Below are 24774 nucleotides of genomic sequence, written 5' to 3' on the forward strand. Positions count from 1 at the left end.
ACGCACACGCACACATGTGTGCTCCTACTTATGAGTCTTTCAAATGTAAAAAATCTTTCTCAAGGTGTAAAAGTCAACTGCATTGATATTGAAAGTATCCACGGGGTAGAGGAAACAGGAGTGTTACTAGGCTTGATTTTCGCTGGGCTCAGAGGCATGGGTTCCACCAGAGCCACCAACCACCACCTCAGGTGTGTGTGAATTGGCTGTCCCCAGTTTCATGGATGTGAGGTGTGCTGGAGTATTGTGTTTTTCCCTTTGACTTTCGCCAACCACAGTACCCAGGACCTTATGATCAGCCCTCTGAAAGCTCTAAGTAACCTCTCTTCATGGAGCGGGTCTCATTTTTAGACACTTGGGATGCGCAGCAACAAGCCCAGGGAATAGGCCACTGGAGACTTTCTTTTCTTTGTTTTAAATTAACATACAAAGTAACAGCATTTTCATGCATACTTTTTGTTGATCTTCTCCCACTGCTCTGTCCCCCATCCCCACCCCCATCCTCCATCTTCCATCCCCTCTACCCCCTCCCTCGCCTCTCCACTCCCAGTCGTTCCCTTTCCAACTTCACATCACTTGAATTATTATTCATTTTCCTTTACTTCCTTGAAATCTCTGCTTTCCTCTCTTAAGGCCCTGTCTTAGGGTTTCTTTTTTTTTTTTTTTTTTTTTTTAGATTTTATTTATTTATTATATGTAAGTACACTGTAGCTGTTTTCAGACACTCCAGAAGACGGAGTCAGATCTCATTCCGGATGGTTGTGAGCCACCATGTGGTTGCTGGGATTTGAACTCCGGACCTTTGGAAGAGCAGTCGGGTGCTCTTATCCACTGAGCCATCTCACCAGCCCTTAGTCAGGGTTTCTATTCCTGCACAAACATCATGACCAAGAAGCAAGTTGGGGAGGAAAGGGTTTATTCAGCTTACATTTCCACATTGCTGTTCATCACCAAGGAAGTCAGGACTGGAACTCAAGCAGGTCAGAAACCAGGAGCTGATGCAGAGGCCACGGAGGGCCTTTACTGGCTTGCTTCCCCTGGCTTGCTCAACCTGCTCTCTTATAGAACCAAGACTACCAGCCCAGAGGTGGTCCCACCCACAAGGGGACCTACCCCCTTGATCACTAATTGAGAAAATGCCTTACAGCTGGATCTCATGGAGGCACTTCCTCAACTGAAGCTCCTTTTTCTGTGATAACTCCAGCTGTGTCAAGTTGACACAAAACTAGCCAGTACCCGCCCCCTCTCTACTTTCACATCCACACAGACACACTAACATAAAAATTAACAGCTGGACTCTCACACCAGGCTTCTCACACCTTCTTTCTAGCAGGCTTTGCCTGAACAACGGGTTGAAAAGAAGTTGTAGCAATAATATGTAACAGGATGTCAGGAAAGATAGTTTGTTTCTACAGCTCCCTCTCTGCTAGCCTAACTCGGCTGTTTGATTTTTTTGCTTTTGATCTCTGTCCATTGTAAGACACTAGTGGTCTAAGACTCGGCTCTATTGCCTGTTGGGAAAGCAGTCCCCAGACCCTCTCAGCAGACAGAAGACTTCTCTCCAACAATCTCCCAGAAACAGCAGGAGTGAGATAGAATGGCCCTTTGGTTCTGTACCTGCAAACACACTCACACCCAGACTTGTACATGCACACATCTGTACACTCACAGCATGCAAGAGACTCTCCTATGCCTCATCACATACACCTTGTTGTAGCCTTATACCCCCTTATACATACATGCATACATACCCACTCACATGCGTGCATGCTGTCTCATACTCTGTCGTACATGCACACTGCACACACACTGTCTTACACACTCACACATACACGATTGTAGAGTGTAAGAGCCACAAAGAAGCCTAGACATTGAAGAGCCCCTGATGAGCCCCTCACAGCCCCCCACAGCCCAACAGAGTCCTCTCTCAGGCAACAGAGAAGGACCATCATCACTTCAGGGTCTCTGCATCCTTCATCCTTTATGGGCCTCCTGAAGCTGACTCTGAAAAACTTGACTGTGCCCTTGGTTGCCCTTAGATTTGGCTTCCTTTTCTCTACCCCTAGTTCCCACCTCCATGATGAAAGCAAATATTCCTTTCAAAAGCAGTCATTCCTATTGCCTGCAACTGGAGAACTGGGTGGTGAGACTGTGAATGTTATAGACCGGACACACAGAACATGGATGTGTCCCAGCCTCGCACCATGGTGGTTAAGCCTTTTCTAGTCCTAATACTTAAAGGTCCCCTCTCTAAACACCACAGTTACATTAAGTTCCCGCCGTCCTATAATCCCAATGGGGATTGTACACAAGCATGAATTCGGAGGAGACAAACCAGGGCAATGTTTACACCAGGAGGTGCAGGGTAGGTAAAGCCCCACTCTGGCTGCCCCAGGGGGATGGATGAAGCCTGGAGACTGTGTGGCCTGGTCCTTGCTCTGCTTTGATCCTTGCATCACAGCTGCACCCGATGCTGTCGTACAGAGCGATCCATGAGTCTGGTGCTGCTATACAGAGCAGTCCGTCTCTCCCCAGTTTCATGTTCTGAGAAGTCCACATGACAAGGTTATCGACATCAGGGAAACTGGCAAATGCTACACACCAGTGTTGGTTTTCTTTTCTTTTTCTTTTTCTTTTCTTCCTTTTTCTTTTTTTTTTCTTTTTTCTTTTTTCTTTTTTTTTTCTGAGACAGGGATTCTCTGTATAGCCCTGGCTGTCCAGTGGAGAAATGTCCCTGACATGCAGGCTGCTGTTGTTTGTAAAATGCCTAGCACAGGCCTGTGATGGAGTTGAGCAGAGTCACGGCTGGCTAGGATGCCAATAAACAGGCTAATTAGTTCTGGTTCCTGATGTGCATTCAGACAAGCAGTGACGTTCCTAGGGCAGAGATGGGGATGTGTCCTGGGAGCTGGTGATGGCATGGTACACTGTCAGGACAGAGGAGTCAGAGGACACACTCTGAGTCACCAAGCGCCCATTTCAATTTTAACATCCCCTTGCAGTGGCAGTTGTGAGCAAGGCCAGGATCAAGCTAGTCCTGTCAACTGCAGATTGCTGCCCCTCCGACCTTTGACAGCCCAGTGCTGAGATGTGAACGTGAACTGGTCCAGACGCTAAGTGATGTGCGTTAGGGGGAGGACGAGACTTTGAATACATATCTATTATGGTCTAGGTGATTGAACCCAGAAAACTTTGAATTCTTGTGTTTCCCTGAGCTATCTACATGCAGTATTTTCCTTCCTAGCGACACTTGGCAGTAGCCTCTGACTGCAGCTTCCAGTTGGCCCTTTAAAACCATCACTGGAGCGAGGGGGAAGGGGGCGTGCCAGGGCAGGTCTGTGGAGGGCAGAGGATGACTTGCAAGAGTCGGCTCTCTCCCTCCAGTGCATGGGTACCAGGGGTCCATCTCAGGTCATCAGCTTTAGCATCTCACTGGCCTCCACTTGGTCATTTGATCGCGAGGAGAAGCTACAATGTGTTTGTAGCTTAGGTGTGTTAAATGTATCTTTTTTTTTTTAAAGGAAAAAAAACTCTGGCAAAAAAAAAAAAAACAAAAACCATGACATCTGTATTTTCAACCTGATGGCTTTTTAACTCGCTGTGGGTTTATTTGGACATAGTTCTTTTCAGGCCAGGGCTGTTTAGGAGAAAGGGGGTGCGGGCATGGCTCTCTACTTGGCTCTGAGCAGAGTCCTGCCTCTGCCTTCCCAGGCTCCTGCGGGCTCTTAGTAGGTGTGTCGGTGACTCACCCTTGGGAGGCTGTTCAGATCTCAGAGCAGCTCCAACCGGAACTCTGTTCCTCTTAGAGAGCAGCAGTTATGCTAGGAGGCCCCTGCTCCTTTAGAACCCAAAACTGTGTTCTTAGGTGACAGCCTACACATTAGCAAAGAATCGGGAAACTCAATACAATACAGTAGGAAGCAACATGACATGCACCGGTCTTCTCTGCTGTAGGACGTGTGGTCGGGGGCAGGGCATCTGGTGGCTTTACACATGGGTGTCCTGTTGCCTTCAGTGGGGTTTGCTGCCATTGAATGACCGAGCTTTCGTTAATCAAAGAGCCATGGCTAATATTTATTCCATGGTGTGCCTTTAAAAGTATTGTAATAGCCAGGATTGGAGAAATGGCTCCACAATTAAAAGCACTGGTTGTTCTTCCAGAGGTCCTGGGTTCAATTTCCAGCATCATATGGAGACTCAGGACAGTTTGTAACTCCAGTATCAAGGGATCTTCTGGACTTTGCCGGCACCAAGTACACATGTAGTGCACATACATACATGCATACATACATACATACATACATGCATATATACATACATGCACGCATACATTATACATACATGCATACTTACATATATACATACATGCATACACACATACATGCATGCATACATACATACATATATACATACATGCAGGCAAAGCACTCATACACATTAAATAAATAAAATAAACACTTTGTAATATTTTTAAATGCTAACTTATGGAAAAAGAGTCAGAGATATGAAAGAGAGGGAGGGAGGGAGGGAGGGAGGGAAGGGAAGAGAGAGAGAGAGAGAGAGAGAGAGAGAGAGAGAGAGAGAGAGAGAGAGAGAGAGAATTAGTCTTATTTTTAAAGCTGGGATGGTGACACAGGCCTTCGATCTCAGTACTTGGGTGGTTGAGGCACAATTCAAGGCCAGCCTGAGCTACACAGTGTGTTTAAGTCTAGCCTGGCCTATATAGTAACTATCTCAAAGAAAAAAAACAAACTAACTAACAAAAAGGTTCATGTTGAAGTTTGGTGGTGCCAGCTTCTCTCACCTCTGCTTTGGAGGCTCTTTGTTCCTAGCAGGCATTCTGAACACGTTCTGACTGCAAAAGCTCTCAGACGTGGCTCCCATGTTTTATGCATCAAATGTCAGCTGTCACCCTGGGTCTTTGACGTCAAGTGAAATGTCAATGTTGGTAAGATCAAGCACCTCCTCAGACACAGTGCAGAAAATACCTGCCACTGCAGAGAGACTCGGCTCACCAAAAAGACAACACCCCAAGTCCAAGAGTCAGTGGTCTCTTTACGTAGAAGGAGACAAACTTTTCCTCAGATTTCAGTGTAAAATCTCACACTGAGACTGCAGTGAGCCGGTCAGGGGTCTTTCAAACCTGTGCTATGACCTTGCATTCCTCTGCCCTGATTCACTGGTTCTTCCTGGAGAAGATGGGAATCTTGTGCACACCGACAGCCTGGCTATTGCTCTAATAGTGTGTTGATCACACTCATAGGCATGCTCAACCTTTTACAACTGCAGCATGACATTATCATCTGCAAAGTGAGCCCTGATTTTGTGTCGGCTGCATTTGTAACTAGCTATGTGTGGCCTGTAGGGATCAGGCTGGACAACTACCTGGAATGCCCTCCCCACTAAAATATATAATCCTTTCCTCTTATCCAGAGGGGCATGCTCCAAGTGGACTTGTGGATACCTGAAGCCACAGATATTATCAAACCCTATGTAGACTATGATTTTTATATAGATACACAACAATGATAAAGTTTGTAAATTAGGCACAGTAAGAGATCTGTAACAACTAATAATAAAAGTTATAACCATGGTTATAATAAAATTGCCACCATTAACATTTTTGTACTTTGGGGCTGTTAGAAAGTAAAATCAGGGTCATTTGAATATAAATATTTCAATATTTTGATAATAGATCTGATAACTAAGACACTAAACCAAGGGACTAATGGTCAGGTAGCATACACAGGGTGGAACTGCTGGGCAAAGGCAGGACTCGTCTTGTCTAGACAGAGCCCAATTGCAGAAGAGTGTGGCATACCACTGGGAATAGGGATGTTTGTAATTTAGGAAACGTTTACTTCTAGAATTTTCTTTTTATTATTACCAAGCTGTTGTACCAATCATTGGTTGTGGATTACCTAAAATCACAGAGATCCACCTGCAGGTGGATTAGGGGGTTGATTATATTAAAAGCCATCCCCACCTTTAAAAAAAAAAAAAAAAAAAAAAAAAAGCAGAGTCTCATATATTCCCAACGGTCTCACGCGTGCCGTACATCTGGGAGTGTGAGGATTTTCCTGGGCTTCCAGTCCTCCTGCAGGCACCTCCCCAGTGCTGAGACACTGGGCATGCGCCGCCAGCCCCGCTGCGCTTGCTGTTGGGTCCGCTGCCATCCCTCCTCAACGAGGCTAATCTGTCACCGGTTTCTGCTTCCTCTCCAGATGAGTTGAAAAACAAGACAGTGTGTGAAAACCAGGAGTTGAAGCTACACTGCCATGAGTCCAAGTTCCTCAACATCTACTCCGCCGCCTACGGCCGGAGGACCCAGCAAAGAGACATCTGCTCCTCCGGGGCGGAGCTGCTGCCCCCCTTCGGTAGGTGATTATATTTGGCTAGGTAATTAGGTTGTTGTCTGAGTGGATTGTGATCCTGGGTCAGTCATGAAATGTGGCTTGTACCGGCATGAGAGGGGAAGTCAGGGGGCTATAAGGGCCTCTCTACCCCATAGTCCTGAATCTCTTAGTGGTTCAGTCATGCAGAGAAAATAGTGAGCACCTGCTGTATACAGGGCCTGTTCTAGGCACTGGGAACTCATCGGCCAATAATCTACACCGTCACAGAGTGGCCTTCCAGCACTGCAGAAGAAGGCCATGAGTAAACAGAAGAGGAAGCAGTGGATACGGCTGGCTCTCCATGTGTACAAGTTCTGCAGTTGCGAGTTAGCCCAAACGCAAGTGGGAAATACCTAGGGGGAAAGTTCCTCTCTTCAACAGGTGAAGGTATAGTTCCTTTGTTACCTGGAGTGTCCACCTTGATGTCCATCAGCCACACACATCCTAATATAGATGTGAAAAGGGCCGAACACATCTGTGGACATCAATGCCATGTCCCAATGTCAAAAGATTGTTTATAATACCTTCTATAATATTACACCTATAATATATGCTATAAACATATAGCATACTATATTGTTGCTAGGAGCACATGCCTTGAAGGCCTTATGGTGTTTGGATGTAGCTTGTAAGTCTTCCAAGGATCATTTGCTAAAGTTTAATCTCTGAAGGGAAAAATATCCATATTAAAATGCTAGAAATATATTAATAGAGGCATTTGGAGGCCTGAACTTTGGAGGTGATTAGAAGCAGATAAGGGTATCAGTATGGAGCCCCCTGCATCCTTTATAAGAAGAGGTGAGAGGGGCTGGAGAGATGGCTCAGGGGTTAAGAGCACTGACAGCCCTTCTAAAGGTCCTGAGTTCAAATCCCTGCAACCACATGGTGGCTCACAACCATCTGTAATGGAATCCGATGCCCTCTTCTGGTGTGTCTGAAGACAGCTACAGTGTACTCACATTCATAAAATAAATAAATAAAAAAGAAGAGATGAGAGCAGAAGAGACATTCCTGTCTCTTGTTATGTGGTACCCTGTGCTGTCTAGAAACTGCCAGCAAGATCAGTGTTAGATACAGGCTGCTGCCCTGGGACTGAAGCCATGAGCCACAATAAGCCTTTTTTCTTTACAATGTTACTTGGTTCAGGTATTTTGTTACAATAAAACAGAAAACTAATGCAGAAAATATGCACTGAAAGTATATGGGGTTGTTACTGTATCTATATCTGAGAATGTGGAAGTAGCTTTGAAACTGGATAGTGGGCAGAGGTCAGAGGAGACTGGAGAAATGGGTTGGAGAGAGTTTATATTGATATAAAGAAAATACTACTGGCCTGTTCTTGGAGATGGTTCAAAAGAGACTAGCAAATTAGTTCTAGATGGAATTGGGGAGCCTCTTCGAAAATAAGGATGTAATTCTTATATGAAATAGCAAAGGGGGCTGGAGAGATGGCTCAGCGGTTAAGAGCACTGACTGTTCTTCCGAAGGTTCTGAGTTCAAATCTCAGAAACTATGTGGTGGCTCACAACCACCTGTAATGAGATCTGACTCCCTCTTCTGTTTTGTCTGAAGACAGCTACAGTGTATTTACATATAACAATAAATCTTAGAAAGAAAGAAAGAAAGAAAGAAAGAAAGAAAGAAAGAAAGAAAGAAAGGAAGGAAGAAAGAGAGAAAGAAAGAGAGAAAGAAAGAGAGAAAGAAAAAGAGAAAGAAAGAAAAAGAGAAAGAAAGAAAGAAAGAAAGAAAGAAAGAAAGAAAGAAAGAAAGAAAGAAAGAAAGAAAGAAAGAGCAAAGAACCACCCCCTAAAACTCCATGGAGCACCATGTGTAAAGATGATCGTTTATTTGCTGGGATTTCAGATCAACAAAGATTCTTGCTGCTGTGTGGCCATTACTAGCTGCTTTTAGTCAGATTTATAGTAAAACTCAGGACCAAAGGGAAAGATTTTAAAAACTCTCAGTCTGGCCAAGGAAGAACCAAAGAACAAGCTATAAAGGTGTGGCTGGAAAAACACTTGCTAGAGAGATTAGTGTGGACAGAAGCCAGCCAATTGCTGATGTCAGAACAACTGGAAAAAGGCCTGGAGTCAAACAGGTCTGTGTGCAGCTCCTGGGTGCTGGCCCTTGGCATCCGGGCCAGGCTGGCATTTCAGGAGTGCAGCTGTGGCGCCATGGTGGTTTCTCCTGAAGTTTCAGAGGGAACCCTGGGAGAAGTGAGCTATGGGGTTGGAGCCCCCTTGGAAAGCCCCCAGGTGAGGCAAGGTCTAATGTAGCTGATATTGATGGGTGCAGGAGGTTGGTGGGTATCTGCTGGGGTGCCCTGCCTCACATGTCTGGAACAAGGAATTGGGTGTGGTTAGAAGCAAGCAAAGTGAAGGAATTGATTAAGAATGCATTTAACTGTGCAGGGGCAGTGCACGCCTTTGATCCCAGCACTTGGGAGACAAAGGCAGACAGGTTTCTGTGAGTTCAAGGCCAGCCAGGGCTACACAGAGAAACCCTGCCTCAAAAAAAAAAAAATGTATTCACAAGAGAGGAAGCCAGGAGGAGCCTCAACTGTACAAGTCATGTGGACCTTTACACTTCACCATTGAGAGCTCTGTTAATTTGCAGACTTTCTCACACACTGTCTGTTAGGGGTAGCTTATAAAAAGCCACAGCTCTTCTCAGACTTTCTGGAGTGCCTGTAGGCAGTTCTAGAGGGCCTCCTCTGGTCTAAGTTTTTGTCTACCCTGTTTTTTCCTCCTTTGCATAGGCCTCCCAGGTCTCATTCAGGTCTACTCTCCCTCGCCTTCCTCAGAGTTTGGGCTGTGCGTATCTGAGAAAGGTATATTCATGGGTACCTGCAGTGTTCAGTGAGGAAGGCTGCAGGAGAGCAGTCCTGTGGGCAAGAAGCCATGGCAAGGCGCAGGACCCTCCCCTCACAGTATGTGAGAGAGGCTGGTCTTGGCACGTTAGGGTTTAGTGTTTGCCCTGTAGGATTTCAGTCTTGCTTTGGGCTGAGTATTCTTCCGCACCTTTCCATCCCTTCCTTTGGGACAGCAACACTACCCCTGTTTCACCCTTGGAAAACGGAACTTGTTCTGACTGTTTACAACTGCAGAGAGTCAGTGTGCGTCTCGGCTGAGTCTTGGGGCTTTTAAACGACTGTCAGACTGAGCTAAGGCTACAGGACTCTTGTGGGCAGGAGCACGGGATTTTGCATTGTGAGGTAGACAGGGAAGGGTTGCTGTGCTTTACATATAATTTCAGTGTGCCCCCTCAGGGCTCATATGCTGAAACTCCCCCCTGGAAGGTGCCAAGAAGGAAGAGGCTGAACCTCGCTATGCTATTTGGAAGGGGACCTTTGGGCAGTGTTTAGGGTTCGGTAGAGTCATTGGAGTAGAGAGATCATATGATTCAGGGCTGGTGGCTGTGGAAGAGGAAGGAGAGAGAGAGAGAGAGAGATCAGAAGAGGCACACACTTGTGTGTGAACCCCCATGCTTCTTCGTGCCATTAAGAAGGCTATAACTCAGTATGTACCTTGCACTTGGCCTGTGAATCAAAATAGACCTCTTTTCTTTAAAGTTACACCATCTATATTTCATTATAGTCGCTAAAAAGTGTAACAAGAGTGGCACATATGCAATGTCCTGGAAAATCCCCCTTCTTTCTTATTGTGTCTAGTTATATGGGAAGGGCTATTTGCACGGGCCCCAGTAACTAAGATCAGGTTGGCGGGCTGGGCAGCAAGAGCCTTTACTTGCTGAGCCATTTCATTGACCCATATGCTTTCCTCTTGAGAATGGTGGACATCTGTCACTGGGCAGTCCTGGCAGGTCACAAAGGCACCAGCGCTCAGCTATTCTTTTCCAGATAAGGAGCCAGTCTTCTGTGTCACCTGTGTGATTCCCAAGTGGGCCAAAAGGCACCTGTAAGGGTCAGTTCCGATTGTTAATGGCTCCACTCGCTACTCCATTGCCGAGTGACCCGTGAGTGACTGATTCAACCCTCTCTCTCAAATCACTTTGAACATGAGACAGGAGATGTGGGAGTTTCTCTCTTCAATGTCTCCATGCCTACTGAATTAGAAGACGGGACCATGGCCTGGGCTGTGTAGGCACCTTCCATTCTTAGACTTGCTGTTAAGGATGCGTTGCATCCTGTGGCTGGACAAGGGTACCCTTAATGGCAAAATCCTCTCAGCTTTTTTTGCTGTTCAAGAGAGGATTCACAGGCAGGACGCCATGGGCTCTACCTTTATGCGTTCTCCCAGGCCTTTTTCCATACACCGTTTCTTTTAAAGAACATTTTCTACATTCGTGTATTCATTGTATAATTGTACATTTGCAGTGGCAAGGAGCGGCACGTGGGCGTTGACTCCCTCCTCCTACCCAGTGGGTCCCAGGAATCAAACTCTGGTCATCAGGCTTGGTGACAGGCCCCTTCACTCCCTCAGCTACTCCAATGGCTCGACATCATTTCTTAACCTGGGTGAAGGACACCCTGTTTCTCGGGCTTATTAAATCTCACATGTGTCTTAGGGATCCACAGCAAGCAACGGCCCCAGCTGTTCTTCAGAGCACACAAATATTCAGCCAAAGAGGCAGATGCACTGGCGGAAGGCTCTGTGCTCGCTGGGTGGCTACAGGCATTCCCGTTCCGAGGGAGCTGGGTGGGAACACACTGCCTGGAAAGAGAAACCAACCAATTGAAACAGTAGACCCCGGGTTCCCCTTAAGAGCCGGAGGAATCCTCAGGGCAGCCCAGAGCTGTAGCACCAATGATAACCAGGCAGATACAGATGATCTGTGGCTTGAAGATCTTGCCCCTGTTTAGCGTATGAGAACAAAGACTTTAAGCTCTGGCCAAAGTGACCTGCTGACCCTGTCCCTCACCAAGTTCTTGGGCACAGTGTCCCCAGCACACGCAGCACTGAAGACGAAGCTCGCAGCTGCACCAATGACCCCTAAAGCCTTTCTTCTCTCAGTGCTACAGTGAGAAGGTCTCCAAGGAAGGTAGGAGCTCCTGAGGACTAAACATGGAAACCTCAAGTCTGTACTCATCCCTTGGGGCAGAACCAGACACGCAGAGTTGGGGAGAAGGCTTGGTGGTGAGGTGCTACGCAAGCCTGAGGACCTGAGAGGGCCTGAGCTCTGGTCCCTAGCAATCTCATTAGAAAAAGTCAAGTGTGAGGGTGCACCCCTGAAAGCCCAGGACTGGGAGGCAGAGACAGGAGGGTGCCTGGGCGTTAGGGGCCAGCCAGTCTAGCTAACTGATGAGATCTGGATTTAGAGAGAGAGATTTTGTCAAAAAGAGAGAAAAAAGGAGAGAGAGAGAGAGAGAGAGAGAGAGAGAGAGAGAGAGAGAAGGAGGGAGGGAGGGAGGAAGGAAGGAAGGAAGGAAGGAAGGAAGGAAGGAAGGAAGGAAGGAAGGAAGGAAGGAAGGAAGGAAGGAAGGAAGGAAGACAGGTAGAGAGCAAAAGACAAAGACACTTAATATTGACCTCTGCCTCTTTTCAGGTGTGCATCTCACCCCTCTGCCCACCTTCCCCAAATTTAAAAATGGTGTTCATACATATATTCATTTTGATTCACATTGGTAAAGTAAGAATAAATAAATCTCTTAGAAGACACTAGCCTTTGCTGGCTAATACGTTTCTTTGACAATCTGGATGCTAAGAAACCTTTGCTCTTCGGACAGGTGTATGTTCATCACGGTTGCTGCGTGTACCTGGAAGGTACTCCCTAGAAACTCCTCAGTTCGTCCCTTTTGTATAATAAACTTTGTCACCCAACTGACAAAACACACTTCCTGTTCCCCAGGTGGCCCATCCACCTCCTCCCTGTCCCTGGTGACTGCATATCTCCAGTCTGGCCTCTTGGCTCCCAGCCCACTCAGGGCATCTCTCATCTGGACCATGGGGTTCCCTCCCTTCTCCAGTGAGCAGCATCTGAAGGTTTCACCTAAGTTAAGCAGGCCACACCCCCACTGTGTAAAATCCTGTATTCTGCCCATTGTAACTAGACACAGAAGCCAGCTGTGGTCCTGTACCTCTCTATCCCCTTCCCTCATGACTTCTGGCTGTTCTGTCACCATATGTGGCCAGCTCTGTCACACCTCTTTGGAACCACCTTGATGGACACCAGAGAGACCTCCCTACCACCTTTCAGAACAGAGCCTTGTTGTTATAAACTCTGCCTTCTCAGTAAAAACTTCCATGAAATAAGTAGGTGGCTCTTCGTCCGAGAGGCTGAGCTCTGCAGGGACTGTGTCAGCAACCAGAGCGTTGCCTGTCACAGGATGGGTGCCCTGTGAACCTTCGGTGGGTGAATGAATCAGGGCCCCTTGCAAGCCTGGCTCGGTGCCCATCCTTGGCTCTGGATTGCAGGCTGGGATGTGGGCTCTGTGTTATCACAGCCTCTAAGCTCTCCTAAGATGCTGGAAATCCAGTTGTTTTTTAATGTGAAATGTTCCAACTTTTAAAACACCGAATAAGCCAAAGACAACATGCCTACAAGGCCACATCCGGGCCACAGGCTGCCAGTGTGTGTGTGTGTGTGTGTGTGTGTGTGTGTGTGTGTGTGTGTGATCTCCACTTTGTTCCCAGACGTTCCTGCAGCCCAGGCACATGGCTTTGAAGAAGGGGGAAGGCGCATTTGGCCTTTACCCTAGACCTGGCGCTGGCTCAGATGGAGGAGTGCAGGAGAGCTGAGAGCTGGTTCTCATCAGGGCCCTGTAAAGGGGAGCTCTGGGGTTGGCGTCCCAGAGCATCTGGCTCTCCAGATTCATTTGTGTATTTTCCTATGCATATGAGCTGAAGTCTGGCAGGTCCACGTGCTTTAGATTCAGCACACCCCTCTGCGAGCCCGTGCTTTGGTGGAGATGCGATGGCCTGTCAGGCACATAGTGGTCACAGACCATTCTGGCTTCCCCAATAGCTCAGCATGGCTTCAGCATTCAAAGACTGGGAGGAAGATACTTCTCAGACCTTTAAAAACATCGTCATTGTCTTTGGCACAAACACAATAGCAACATCAAGCAGTAATAAATAGTAATAAGACTCAGCTACAGCTTTGACCATCAAATGACAAGATACTTATTTTTCTGGGTTTCTTCTAAGTCCAGATGGCTAAGAAGAAAGTTTGTAATTATCCTTTGGCCTCCTTTCCCTTAGCTTTATAGCAAGGGTCTTTGTCCATGGGGCCAAGAAGGCACCAACACTGCCTACCATCTTGCCTAGAGGGTTGATTCCTTATGGGGAGGGTCTTGTGTTTCTGAGTCTCAGAACACATTTTGTAGGCGAGTGCGTGCTGGCAGGTTTTTTTTTATGGGCTATTTCTTTGGAATAAATTCCCACATGTTTTATATCAGAAGTGGGTGGGGCTTGTTTATATCATCAGAGTGTTTCCTGACTTATATGTATAAACTTACCAGTTCTTACAAGCACTAGTGTACCAATTTGCATATGTAAATAGTGAGGCACAACTTTTGGGTTGCCCTGCAACTTTAGTGGTCTGATGTTCTATTTTCCTGAAGGTTTCCTTAATATCGCTTTAATTTGCTTTCTTTGTATTATGGATGTCTATACAATGTGTACATTGTACTGGTATACATTGTTTCTAGCCTTTCTCCTGGTTCCTCCCCTTGATTGACTGATTGACTGAGTTCATAATTTTTTAAGCTCTTAGCAGAGTAGAGAGTAACTAACCCTTGAATGGTTTTCCTACAGCAAATATCCCACATGCTACATAGAGCAGGCTATTGGCTTCTTTAAATAGCATTATTTATTTATTTATTTATTTATTTATGTTCATACCCTTGTATACAGTACATTCTGATCCACCCCATACTGCCTCCATTCAACTCCCACTGGATCTCCCAACCGATCTCACGCCCAGCTTAGGTCTCCTTTTAAAAACACTATTATTAGTAGCCCTAAGCTTTATTATGCGGACCACTTTGGTTCTGCCTGTCATATGTAGCCTGGTTTTTAGAGGAGCTGATTGGGTGACTGAGAGAGACCTCCCCACCCCCATGGTAGATTTCAGTATGCGTGTGTGCCACACTTAAAGTCATTGATTCCATTGTGCTGTGATACGCACCCCCCAGGGATGCCCAGTACCTGGCAATCAATGGAACACACTCTCTTAGTGAGTACAAGGGCATGAGAGTGCTCACTCCTGCAACTGTGTTCTGGGACCACAGAGAAGATGGTGTCCAAGCATGGAAAGGCAGGGGCCGAGGTGGTCAGAGTTGGTTGCATAGCCCGGGTTTGTATGGGATAGGACTTCCCACTTCTATCTGTTTCATGCACACAGATAGTTGTATTCATTTGGCATAGCATAGAGAAGGGTAACCGGGTATTGCTTGATGCCCAAATCAATGGCTGGGGCATGTCAGGCGGGGACACATAGCTTACTGTATCCATCCAGGGTTAAGCTGGGGCAGCCCACACTGGAGCCTCTCTTGACTTGAGGGTATGAGGTCGCTGGATACTGAGGTTTTTTTTTTTTTTTTTTTACCAAACCCTTTAAATTTTCTCCAAAATTCTCTGCAACATCTCTCTAAGTCCTGCCCACCGCTCAGTCCCAAATCCACTACCTCAACCACACATTCCTAAAAATCAACCTGCGTATTCACTTCCTATTGCTCTGTAATAAAACGCTCCACATCTTAATGGGCTTCGATAAGACACGTATCATCTTGCAGCCTCTGTGGGGCAGGAATTCAGGGGCAGCTGAGAGCAGAGTTTCTTGCTTTTGGTGCGGGGATGCCTCCCGAGGTTACGTCTCTGGTTGGAGGGCTGTGCTCCCAAGGTGGCCAACCGATAGGGGGAAGTTGGCACCGATGGGGGAGAGGTTGGCACTGGTTGTTGGTCACAGGCCCAGGGTGCTTTCGTGAAGGGGTAGCTGGCTTCTTCTGGGAATGGGTGTCTATGAATAAGAAGCCAACCACCTCTCTTCTGCCATACTGTGTAGACCAGGCTTGGTGCATGTGGGAAGAGGGCGTTCATGGACATAAATTCCTAGAGAGTACTCTGGCTGCAAACTTGAGGACTATTTGGGAGACTCACTCTGAAGTCCCTCCTGCCAGTACCTGAGATGTGCCTATATTTACGGAGAGGACCTTTAAAGGGAAGGTTAAGTTGATGTGGGGTATTTTAATCAGGTCCTGAACAATCTGATTTGTGCCTTTATAACAAGAGGAAGCCAAGAGCCCAGCATGTGCAGTGTGACAGCCACATGAACACAGACAAGCCAGCCAGAGGCTCCATGGAGCCAGCCCTGATGGCACCTCAGTCGTGGACTTCCAACTTCCACAACTGTCAAGAAGCAGGCTTCTGGGTGTGCGCCTGGGGGGAGGGGTGCACTGCTGCTACCCTAGCAAATGAATATTAAAGAAGGAAGTTGCAGCTAATAAGTGACAATGGAAAGTGACATCTTACCAGTTCTGTGGGGTTGGACAGAATGAGGTCTGAGTTCTCTGTGTTGAGGGTGGCCCAGCCAGAGGCATTTCTGAAAGATCTTGGAGTGAGCCAGGCCTGTTACCACTAAAATTCATCTGGGAGAAGGGAAAAGGAAAGACAGGGGTGAGTTCAATGAGCCATCGCTGGCCCTCTGAGCGCCAGCCAAAGCAGCCCTTTAACTTGAGCTGGGCTGGGGGTGGGGGAGCCTTCCCAAAGAACGGGCACCAGGGTGTGCCTCCGCCTCGGTGTGTCATTTCCTGCTATGGTCACATTTTCTGGGTGGGCTCCAGGCATTCTACTACTTCCTTAATAAGAGAATGAAAAACCACACAATGGACCTCAAAGGCTGGGCTAAGGCTGTCCCAAGGCCAAGTGTGGGCAGGCCTGGGCTTTTTAGCCAAGATCAAGGTGCCAGGAACTCTCCATTGCCAAGACAGGGCCACTTAAGAGCAGCCAGCCCAATTATCTAAATAAACACAGGCTTGCAAGAGTGATTAACTTCAGACCTAGTGTTAAACAATTGCCAAAAAAGTAAGAATTCAAGTGGTGGAATATCTTGTTATCACATGTATTGGGGAGGAGGGAGCCTGGCAGCAACAGAAGCAAAACCCATGTGGGCGGGAAATAACCACCTTTAAAGAAACGACAAAATCCTGGGAATGGTTCGGAGCTCAGCATCAAGCAGGGCACAGCCAGCCAGCCCTGAGTCAGACCTGAATTACCTTGGCCACTTCCTGAGGTCACGGCTAGGATAAAGTCTCTGGAGATGAGATAAAGTCTTTGGGGGAAAGATAAGTTCTGTGGCCTAAGCACTGTTGAGAGTCTATCAGCAGTGGTCCTCACAGCTTAGATCTGGGGGGTTGTTTTCTTTCTTCTATCAGTCTTAAAGACTATATCCAGGATGGACGACGGATGGCGCTCAGGGAGGGGAGCTTGCCCAGCACGCACCAGGCTCTGGCTTTGATTCCAGCATTGCATAAACTGGGCATGTTGGTGCATGTCTATAATAACAGGACCTGGAGAGATGGAGGCATTTGGGGCAGAAGTTCAAGGCCATCCTTAGCTGCACATTGAGTTTTATGCCAGCCAAGGCAACATGCAACCCTGGCCGAAGAAAACTCTAGTTTTTTTTTTCCCACAGATGGTCAGGCATCCATGTCTTCATCGCTAAGAGAACATACACTTTCTAGAATATTCATTTCCATCAGCAGTATACAATGGTCCTGTCTCCCTAAATAATAGCCTGTCAATGTGTCACAGCATTCATGCTTTAGATCTTTGACAGGGCAATCGATGAGCACGAATTCCCATGGAAAGTCCCGTATCCGCCTACAAATATTTAGCTCTAAGCAGGTTCCATGTGACATTGCTTACTGTGTTAAAAAATGGGAAAAACCCCAGATGTTTCCCCTGGGTGTTACAAGTGGATGAAAATCAGGGCAGCCTTTAAAAGCAAAGCTGATGAGGTTAGAGAGAGTGGCCAGTGGTTTGAGCGTGTAAGGACTCAAGCCCCAGGACCAGCCCAACTCCCCCTGGCCGCCACAGGCACCAGCGTTTACACGCACATACCTACACGCTGACCTTCACACATCCACATAATTCAAAGTAAAAGCCTGAAATTAAATAAAGCTTATTTGCATATTTCCAAACATGTTAATAAAGGGGACAAGCCACATGCAAAGTTACATATGCGTAGCCCCATTGAGGGAGACAAATATTTACACAGAGAAAAGTGGCAAAAGAGAGTACTTTAATCTTTTTATATTTATCTATTTTAGTTTATGTGCACCAGAGCTTTGCTTGTGTATATAGACATGTTTGCTTGGTACCTGTGAAGATCAGAAGAAGGCATTAGATCCCTGGAACTGGATTTACAGATAGTTGTGAGCCACTGTGTGGATGCTGGGAACACAACCAGCTCCCCTGCAAAAGCAGCCAGTGCTCATAACTGCTGATCTGGCTCTCCAGCTCCACCTCCAGGGTGCTGGGATTGTGAGCCTATGCCTTTAAGAGCTCAGAAAGATGCTCTTAAAGATGAACTGGCGGGGAAGGTCTCCTTCCTGACCAGTTGTATTTGCTGGGGATTTTCCTCTCCAGTGTTGTTTTGTTATTATTTTAAAATATGAACTCTTGTATAACTTGTAAAAGAAATAATGAGACTAGTATATTTAAAACCTCTGATTAAAATTTTAAGCTCATACAGGCACAGTCTTCCTTGTATAGGCAACTTCTGCAAGAATCACATTTCTCTGTGCTCTCTGGAGAGTCACATCCATTCATGGTCTCTGGAAAATCAAGGACTTTAGTACTGAGAGAGGGGAAGTTAGAGGAAAGGGGTCTGGTTTTAGTCTTTTGTGTATGCATGTGAATTGTGGCTTAGAAGAAACAACTTCAATTTTTAAAAATTTGTGTATGTGTGTGTGTGTGTGTGTGTGTGTGTGTGTGGTGCCATGTGTGTGCAATACCCAAGAAGACCAGAAGAGGGTGTCAAGATCTCAGTGTGATCAACCAAACTTAGGTCCTCTGGAAGAGCACAGAGACTCTTAGTTGTTGAGCTATTTCTCCAGTCCCTGAACAATGTTTTTAATCTAATCATGCACACAACTCACAAAGCAACAAGAAAGTAGTATGAAAAAACACTGAGAGGGTTGGAGTTATTCTCCAGACAAATGCTCTATAGTGTCTGGGGAAAGCTAAGTTGTCCTAAGAATAGTTTGAATAATGTTACAGAAACTTTTGCCTTCTTAAAAAACACACCTGAATACTCTCACCATTTAAATGCTGGCTTCTATTTCAATACAGATTTTATTTTTACATTTATGGAAGTCTATTTTGTGAGCCAGGCCTATAAAAACCAGGATTCAGGAGGCTGAGGCAGGAGGATTACCAGTTCTAATCTAGCTTGCCATATACAGTGAAACCTTGTCTCAACTATGGAATAAGCAGAACATATAAAGAAGGTCACCAAGCATGGGGACTCACCCTTAAAACCTCAGCATTTAGGAGGACTGAGTCTGGAGGATTGCCACAAGTTCAAGGCTAACCTGGGCTACAGAGTGAGGCACTATCTTAAAAAAAAAAATGTTGTTGTTGTTGTTGTTAAACCAAGCAAGTTTGCTTATACTTTCCATTTTAAAACTATGTTAAGTCATATCATGTTGGAAAGGATTAAGTATGTTGGGGTGACAAACCCTACTTTCCCCTACTAATCACAATGGCCTCTGCCACCATCCTGTTACATCATGACCAAGACACCAAAAAGGGAGGAAGAGGAAGAGACCAGGGTCCAACACCCCCATCGAGGTCACATCCTTGATGCCTGAAAGAACTTTCTCTAGGCCTGTCTACCTCCCAGGAGCACCAAGCTGAGGAGAAATTCTGTACAACGGTTATGGGAGGACACTACTGATGGTGACCAGGTCCCTTGGATGCCAACACTAGACACTGTCCATGAAGGGTTTCAGATGATAACCACACTGGCCTATGGACCAGGGCATTTGTTGTCCAGCTGGGGAAACTGAGGCTTTGCAAGGACACTGGCTCACCTGACGTCATGCTTGTAGCCACGACTCTTCCTCCTAAGGCTGATATTGTGTGGAATCTTAACCATGGCAGCTGTGTTAGTCTATGATTTTAGCTGTAGCCAGTGTTCTGTTGCTACTAACGAAAGAGCAGAAACAAAGTAACATAAAGAATGGGAGTTTATTTAGCTCTAAGTTGCTAAGGCCGAGACATCTAAGAGCACGGCCCTGGCCTCCCAACAGCATTAGAGGGCTTGCATTTTGTCATTGTTCAGGACATCAGCAGCTCTTCAGGTCCTCTTCTATTATTTTTTTGTGTGTATATATAAGTGCCTGTGTGTGTGTGTGTGTGTGTGTGTGTGTGTGTGCGTGCGTGTGTGCGTGCGTGCGCGCGCGCGAGCGCACGTGTGTGTGGGTGCACATATACATGTGTGTGTGTGAATACACATGTGTGCATGTGTGTATATGGGCCAGAGGACAACTTTGTGTGCTGCTCCTTAGATGCCAGCCACCTTGTTTCTTGAGACAGGGTCTCCCTGGCCAGGAGTTTACTAAGTAGGCAAGGCTGGTTGGCCAGTGAGCACCAGGGACTTACCTGTCTCCTCTTCCCAGAGCTAGGATGGTTTACCCTGGAGGCCAGAAGAGGACACCAGATCCCTGGGACTCTGAGCTGTTCCGTGTGGGTGCTGGGAACAACTCAGATGCCCTGGAAGAGCCATCTAGCTATCCAGCCCTTGAACTTCTGGGAAAGCATCAGAGCATAGCATAGCATAGCATATCCAGCCAATCTAGCAATGGTATCGTGAGCATCTATCTACTAAAAGCAGGACCTTGAAGTCACTAGTTCATTCTTCCGCTTGTTCACCAGTTGCTTACTGGGGCCCTACGGTGGTGGGCCAGACAATAGGAATTAGGTTGAGGGGGAGAGACATATTCCACATGGAGTGTTTGGTCATGTAGACGGAAGTCTTAAGCAAGGCAGGTATTTCACCGTGTAGCAGTCATGAAGTGAGCAAGACCCTCATTCCGTGTTCTGCATATTCCGTCTGATCTGTATCCGCAGCCAGTTACCTATCTGCAGAGCCCGATGTGAGGCAAACAAGCAGGTCCTTTGACAAAGGCTACATCAGAGTTCCCAGATGGTGTCTGCAGACCCTTAAGTCAAACTCAGGGCTCCCTAGGTACTGATGGCTAAGCTGGCGCAAAGCATCTTGGGTGATTCAATGAGATAGATCAGCAGAGAACCGGACTCAGCCCTGTGCGTGTTTATGTATAGCAAGTGCTCTAAGCTGTGTGGGGTGCCAAGTGCAGACCAGCCTGACGCTCTCGCTGCCCCTTCCCTTCCAGACTGCCTGTCTTACACGGCTTTACAAGTCCTGTCCAGGAGGTGCTATGGGAAGCAGAGATGTAAGGTCCTCGTCGATAATTACCACTTCGGAAGCCCCTGTCTTCCAGGAGTGAAAAAATACCTCACTGTTGCCTACGCATGTGGTAAGAATAAACCCTCAACCAGCTCTGGGAACTCGTACCTGGTAGGGAATTGATAGCCGTGTCCAAACAGGAGTGTGTGACACTTTTAATTGTACATAGTGAGCAGGGCACAGCCAACAAGCAGGACCAAGAGAGAGGGACGATCAGAGAAAGGTTTATTGCAGTGAGTCAGGAGTGCACTGGAATTATTCATGCTTACACACAGCCACCTAGAAAAGCGCCTTGCGGGGGCGGTCTGCGGTGCTGCGCATGCTCAGTTTAAGTTCCTCATGCAAGCAGGAAAGGTAGCTGAAAACATTCATAGATTCAGTTCAGAGTCGTGGAGTAGACATTTAAAAGGTGAAAATGGTGGATGAAGACTCCTCTGGGCATGCTCAGTTTATGTCAGACAGGAAATGGGCATATCAGGGCACACTTGCAATCCCAGCTCTCAGGCGGCTGAGGCAGAAGGATTGCTGGGAATTCAAGAGTTGGCCTGGGCTATATAGAAGTCCTTATCTCAAAAGAACAGCAATGATAATGACCAGCAAGAATATTAGATGTACACGGTATCTCTTTCTCAGAATGGTTTCAGCTGAAACCAAAGGGACAGACACTATGAAAGTCTAGTAACATAAGCGCTTGCCCCTAAGGGTGCCTGCCCTGCTGTGCTGCTGACAGAAAGAGCCCATCAGCTCAGCTAGTTCCTGCTGGCTTGCCTCATACACCCCAGACGCTTTCTCTCCATTGTCCTAGTTTATGGCATCCACATCAGATAAGCAATAGGGTTTTCTTGGGCCAAATTTGTTTTGAGAGCACCTCAGGCAATCAGATTAGCGGCGGATGGAGAGAATAGGGATAGGGCAAGCATCCTGGGACAACGCTGAGGTTACAGAGAACAAATGAGTTCTATCTTGCTTCTTATGAAGCCCTGAAATGCACTGGCGTCGTGCGAGTTCACAGAAGTATTGTTTGGCTCCTTTTTAGCCCTCTGGGTCCATTTAGAGGCCCTCAGTGACGAGCCCACTGTGCTACCCACAGCTGTCGTGTCTGCACGCCCTCAGCAGACATGCAATGAAGCACGGGCTACCACGTGCTGTTCCCGTATCTTGAGAAATCTCTGCTCCACTTGGCTTCTGTCTTCAGGAAGCTACTTAAGAGCAAGTCAGCAGCTGTGTGCAGGGGACCGTGGTGGCCCGATCTGAAATCTTGACACATGCGAGCTCTTCTGAAATGAGTCTGGAGTTGGAGGGAAAGCCGGATGTTCAACAACGAACTGGCTGCCTCCCCCGCAGAATAGCATTCATTAGACTTTGCTCAATTTTATCTCAAGATAAAATTTGTGGAGTGCCTGGTCAAGCATACAATCTAGGCTTTTTATTTTTATTTTTTATTTTTTTTAGAATATCCATCTAATTGTGCAGGCATTACCATTGCCAGCCCAAGAATATTACCTTCCCCACAATCCATTCTGAAGCAGTTTGAAGAAAGTTTTTATAAACAGGGTCTCGTGTAGTCCGGGGTGGCCGTAAAGTTACCGTGTAGTCAGAGATGACTGTGAACTTTTGCTCTTCCTGTCCCGACTCTCGGGTGCTAGAATTATAGGCATGTTCTGTTTCACATAGTAAACAGACAGGTTCCTATGGTGACCGATGTCTCACAGCTCCATGATCTGGTGGGTTGCTTGACAGTTCGTCCCAGAATGCCAGTCTGCTGCAAGAGTCTCTCTACAATTCTGAATCTATAAAGCCTCTCAAATTTGTGCAGAGCAGGAGTCTCATCTCATCTCAACTCATCTCATCTCATCTCATCTCATCTCATCTCATCTCGAGAATTTGCTGAGAGAGAGAGAGAGAGAGAGAGAGAGAAGAGAGAGAGAGAAGAGAGAGAGTGAGAGAGAGAGAGAAGAGAGAGAAGAGAGAGAAGAGAGAGAAGAGAGAGAGTGAGAGAGAGAGAAGAGAGAGAGAGGAGAGAGAAGAGAGAGAGAGTGAGAGAGAGAGAAGAGAGAGAAGAGAGAGAGAGAAGAGAGAGAAGAGAGAGAGAGTGAGAGAGAGAAGAGAGAGAGGAGAGAGAGTAGAGAGAGAAGAGAGAGAGAGAGTGAAGAGAGAGAGAGCACTCAGGGAAAGACAACACAGAACACCGCCTGGGCTTTACTTCTGACAGGGACTCAGAGAGAACATTCTTGGAGCCCAGGGATGAGCGAAGGTTATTGAGCTAGAAAGCATTTGTCCTGGTGCAGCTTGTCTCTGGGGTCAGTGCAGTGTCTCTCCAGCACCTCCGCTGCACCTCTCCCGAAAGCCACCCCCATCTTGGTGGCACAAAGGCGCCCGCCAGGGTCTCCTGGATTTGGGGGGTTCACAATTTATGGCTTGTTCTCTGCTTGTTGGCCCTGGGATATTTCCAGAAGAGTGTAGTTAAGCAATTGGAGATGGAAGTGGGGTTTGCTTGTAGCTGGGGTGACTTACAGGGTCTCTGTGCCGCGGATGTCGCCGCGTTTGTGTTGGCTTCACTTGCTCTTCCTGATGCCGCTTCTCCCCGATACCATCTGGGTTGAGGCAAAAAGAAAAATAAGCAATTTTCTGCAGCTAGAATACTTGGCATCCTCTCCCTTCTCCCAACTGGCAGCTGTGTGATTCACCTCTGTAACTGTATCTCCTTTCTCTCTCCTCTCTATATCTCTGTCTCTTTTTGTGTCTGTGTCTGCCTAACTCTCTGTCTCTCTGTCTCTGTCTCTCTGTCTCTGTGTCTCTGTGTCTCTCTCCCTCTCCCGCTCTTTCTCGTAGCCCAGGCTACTCCTGAACCCCTTACACAGCCAAGGATGACCTTAAACACCTCTGATCTTTCTCTCACGCACCATCCTTCCTTATATTTGGCGAACCATGTGAGCCCTGATTTCTGGCTCCTCTGGGTTTGTAGTAAAGATGTGGTGTTCAGAGAAAAATCGGAAGAGGATGGAGCAGGGGGGTGGGGGGGAGTGAGGTTAAAGCTGGTCCTGACTGGTTCACTTGCTTCACGGTCTCTCAGATATGCTAGGATTCCCCTGAACAGCTTTCTAAGGCGCTCCCAACTGCGCTCACCCACTGTGAGATGCCTCAGTGGCCTTCATTACACTGAAAGCTGTGTAACTGCCCTCACATTTTTGTGACCCCGCCCCCCCGCAAAGTTTCTCATGCTCTCCAGCCCCTCCCCCTCTAATCAATTTCAGTCTCTAGATTTATCTTTTTAGGCAGTTCATATAAATATCATTATGCACTAGATGGGGTTTGGTAACTGCCTTCTCCCACGGAGCGTGCTGTTTTGAGATTCATTCTTGAGTCCTTCTCATTACTCACATTTTCCATTAGACGTGTGTGTGCTGCGGCTTGTTTACTCTCCTCGTTGTCTGAGATGGGGTCTTGCTGTGTAGCCTGAGCTAGCTTGAAAGTCGAAGCCCTGCTACCTCAGCTTTCTCCGTTTGAAGATCCTTTGAAAGAAAATATTTGCTTTGTATTAAATACATGTGCATAAAAATAAATATATCTGTGCAGAGGTATGTGAATATAGGTGCCTACAGAGACCAGAAAAGAGAGGTAGGTCCCCTGGAGCTGAGTTTATAGGCAGTTGTAATAAGCTACCCAATGTATTGCTAGAAGCAAACTCAAGTCCCCTGCAGCAGCTGATGCTCTGCGCCATTTCTACAACCCCAGCTCCTTAAAAAAAAAATAGTGCAAATAACATGCCTAAGAGTTCACCTGTCTTGAGCAATTGATGATCTCATATTGTCATCTGTGTCAGTGTGTGTGTGTGTGTGTGTGTGTGTGATAGGCCATAAGTCATTTAAAAGTATTTTGTAAATCTTTATCTACATTGTAACTTAAATATATATTAAATGCAAAGGTTTTTTTTAATATACCATGTTTTAAAAATACTTCTTTTTGTTTTTTAGTTCCCAAGAAC

The 24774-nt window shown here is 46.7% G+C and overlaps 1 protein-coding gene across 10 annotated transcripts in view; it reads left to right on the top strand.

The window, feature by feature from the left end:
- Window positions 1-24774, top strand: part of Eva1c (eva-1 homolog C (C. elegans)) — a 78391-nt gene that overhangs the window by 43096 nt on the left and 10521 nt on the right. For 7 of the 10 annotated variants that reach the window (NR_133573.1, NM_001316760.1, XM_017317131.1 and 4 more), the window contains 3 exons: window positions 6225-6377; window positions 20716-20859; window positions 24764-24774. The exon at window positions 24764-24774 is cut by the window's right edge and continues 67 nt beyond it. Coding sequence is in view for 8 of the 10 variants with exons in the window: in NM_001316760.1 (NP_001303689.1) it covers window positions 6225-6377; window positions 20716-20859; window positions 24764-24774 (308 nt within the window). In the remaining 2 variants the exon portion in view is untranslated. The remainder of the gene's footprint in view (window positions 1-6224; window positions 6378-20715; window positions 20860-24763) is intronic. The other 3 variants (NR_133572.1, XM_030249282.1, NM_027627.3) reach the window with 1 other exon arrangement.

The sequence above is a fragment of the Mus musculus genome, chromosome 16 (assembly GCF_000001635.26).
Source record: "Mus musculus strain C57BL/6J chromosome 16, GRCm38.p6 C57BL/6J".
NCBI lineage: Eukaryota > Metazoa > Chordata > Mammalia > Rodentia > Muridae > Mus > Mus musculus.